Here is a 3,208-nt window from a genome sequence, read left to right as displayed (position 1 = left end):
GTGAACACAAATTAGTTATCATAAATCAGTTAAATGCGAAAAATTAGGTGTCTATTTACTTGTGACCACTCAGTGTATGTTCTCAGCTTATTCAAAAACTTTAGAAACGTGTATATAATTTCAAAATAAGAGCATTGGTCAAAAGTACGCTTAAGTAGTAGAACTTAAAAGTTGTAGTGCTTATAGATTAATGTAGAAGAAACAAACAGAATATTAAACTGAATTGTAATTTTATAATTTAATCAATTTATGTATGTTAATGTGTAATTGCTTTTTTTTTTACTCTAATTTACAGAGTAGTCTCCGAGGTCACAAAAATATTATTGGTTTAATAGATTCGAATATCACACATGTTGGAGGGGGGGTGTATGAAGTATTAATGCTTATGCATTATTGTAGAGGTAAGTTCATAACGTATGGAAGATTCTTTAGTAGATAAATCAAAAACTGCTTTCTATGAAACAGTGTTAATAATGGTTAACTGTAGAATTAATAATACTTGTTGTTGATACACATTTTTTTGAATTGTTTAATTATCAAATTTCTTTTAGATCCATAACTTTATTGGTTACAGTCTCCCTAATAACACACAAATCATGATAACAAATTGAAGAAAAAAAATAACATCATTGTTGCAGTTAATCTGATTTGTTACTGGTGAGGTATTCCATGTACTTTTATATAGAGGAAGGGTGATTTCTCTCTATTTTTCAGGCAGGTCTTTACACTGAATTTTGTAATAGGCAAAAATGTAAAACTACTCAATATGACATAATATGCAGACCCTACTGGTAGTGAATGGCATGAAAACATTGGTAATTCGAGTGTTCATTAAGATCTCAGAAACCTAAAATATATTTACATAATATTAAATAAGAAAATGTAAAAAATGATAGAAATATCGTTCTCAAACAATCATAATTTTTTTTTATCAAAGATGTATATTTCCTGTACACTGTGTATCATGACTGTACTAAGAATAATAAGCTACAAGAAAATTCAAAAATATCAATTGGTTTTCCTAAGTAACTACATTATGTATATATTTTAGTTAATCTTTTGTGTCTGTGGCAACTGCTGCTAATACAGTAATTGAAATTATGATTAAATTGAGTAATGTCACAAAAATAACACAGCCTGCAAATAAAAGTTGTTTTGGTATTTATAACAGATTTTCCATCATTCAGCTATACAGATTTCGAAAACAATAATAATTTTTTCTATCTTGTAAGGATTTTTTGCAAATCGAGAAGAAAAAATAAACTTATTTAGATCAAATTATTATATCATTTACCACAATGAAAATTTTTTATTATCATGTTTATTAACAAAAATACAAACAAACTGAAGAAAGGGGAAGAACACTGATGGCAAATGATCTGCATCTTCATTAATCCTTCTTTTTTTTTTCCTTTTTTTTGTGAAATCTATGTCTTTTTAATCCCAAAATTATGGGTTGTGGTCTTTCTTTTCTGTATTGCGTCTGGAGCATCTCGTTTCAATGACCAGCAGTAATCAGCCATCATGCTGATGCACCACCTTTCCTGATGTCTTGATAAAACCTTTCCCCTTGTTTTTCACTGATGGAACTGAGATTTTCAGGGAAATGGTCAATGTGTGAGTGTTAGAAATGAACTTTCAAGCTCATATTACAACCCAACTTTTTGAATTTATCGAGCATGTTATTGACAATATTTTCGTAACTTGGGTCCTTGTTGTTTCCTAAAAACTTGTCAGTAACATATTTAATGGCAATACATGCTTCTTTTTGAACTTTTTTCATTTTCCTTTCTAACTGCACATCCAAAGTCAATTTCCTAATCTGAGGCCCTCGTCTTTAAGTTTGACTTCTGAAAGAGCTGGGAATTGCCCACATAGATATTTGAAACAGTCACCATTTTTGTATAAGGCCTTTTCAAACTGTTTCATCAAGCCCAGTTTTAGGTGAAGCGGAGGTAATAGGACTTTCTTTGTGTCAACCAAACTTTAATATTCAATGTTTTTCGATCCTGGTATCAGGCTGACTCTACGTGGCCATTGCTTCTTTATCCAGTGCTGATTTTGTGCTCTGCTGTCCCATTCACACAAAAATCATGGAAATCTTGTATAACTGGATTGCTGACTCAACAACATTCAAAGGACTTTTATGTCTCCACAAAGTAGCCAATTATGTTCTCTGTATTTGACCTTATTAAGAAGAAATTTGAGCCATTGCTTCTTTATCCAGTGTTGATTTTGTGCTATGCTGTCCCATTCACACAAAAATCATGGAAATCCTGTATAACCGGATTGTTGACTCAACAACATACAAAGGACTTTTAAGTCTCCACAGAGTAGCCATTTATGTTCTCTGTATTTGACCTTATTAAGAAGAAATTTGAGATTTTCATACGTTTCCTTCAAGTGAACTGAATGAGCATTGTGAAGTAGAACCTCTTTTAGACTTCTTTTGGAAGAATCAATGAACAATCTCCTCTCACTTGGTTCATAAACTACAGCTCCTAGCTATTGGTATTAATTCAACAATATTGTTGCAATAAACCAGTGAACATTCATGTGATAAGTATGGTATAAACTCTTTCTCATGATTTCTGTACCAGTAAAATGATGTCCCTGGAGAAAATACGTTCTTAACCCGAAGTCTGGACCCCAAATTCTCTGAAGAATCCTTTGGAAGGCCCAAATCATTAAGTTCACTTTGTATGAAAAGTTGTGGTTCACCAGACATTTCAGGTTGAAAACAATCCCTATATTCATTTCTATTGGCATAAGATTCAGAATCAGATGAAACTGTATCAAGAGTCTCTGGTATAGTAGGTACATGTTCATGAGCAACAGATCTTATAGCAGATTGGAGGTTTAGATAAGAACTTTCCTTTTTATTTCGAGTGTTGTAGCATTTCATGTTATATGAGCAAAAATAGCAGTCATCTCCATGGTTTCTAGGCTTACACCAGACCACTGGAATTCCAAAAGGCAAAGACTTTTTCTTACCTTTAGTCCATTGTCTCAACTCTTCGACACAAACGGTGCAAACTATGTGCAGAGCCCATGATTTGTCTTGGTTCACAAGTTTTATTCCAAAATATGCATAATATGCTTTTTTGACAAATTCTGTAACGTTTTGCCTTTGTTTCTGTACAACACACTTACCACATTTTGAAGGCTCGCATTGTATTTCAGCTGATATAAAGGCTACTTTCAGTCT

At 32.4% G+C, this 3,208-nt stretch overlaps 1 protein-coding gene across 1 annotated transcript in view; it reads left to right on the top strand.

Moving 5' to 3' along the window:
- The window catches only part of LOC106461676, a 73,344-nt gene that overhangs the window by 32,086 nt on the left and 38,050 nt on the right, over window positions 1-3,208 (top strand). The window contains exon 4 of the mRNA XM_013921521.2: window positions 296-401. Coding sequence (XP_013776975.1) covers window positions 296-401 — 106 coding nt within the window. The remainder of the gene's footprint in view (window positions 1-295; window positions 402-3,208) is intronic.

Source organism: Limulus polyphemus, unplaced genomic scaffold (genome assembly GCF_000517525.1).
Source record: "Limulus polyphemus unplaced genomic scaffold, Limulus_polyphemus-2.1.2 Scaffold1009, whole genome shotgun sequence".
NCBI lineage: Eukaryota > Metazoa > Arthropoda > Merostomata > Xiphosura > Limulidae > Limulus > Limulus polyphemus.
The sequence above is the reverse complement of the archived record's forward strand: the minus strand, read 5'-3'. Positions and strand labels throughout refer to the sequence as shown.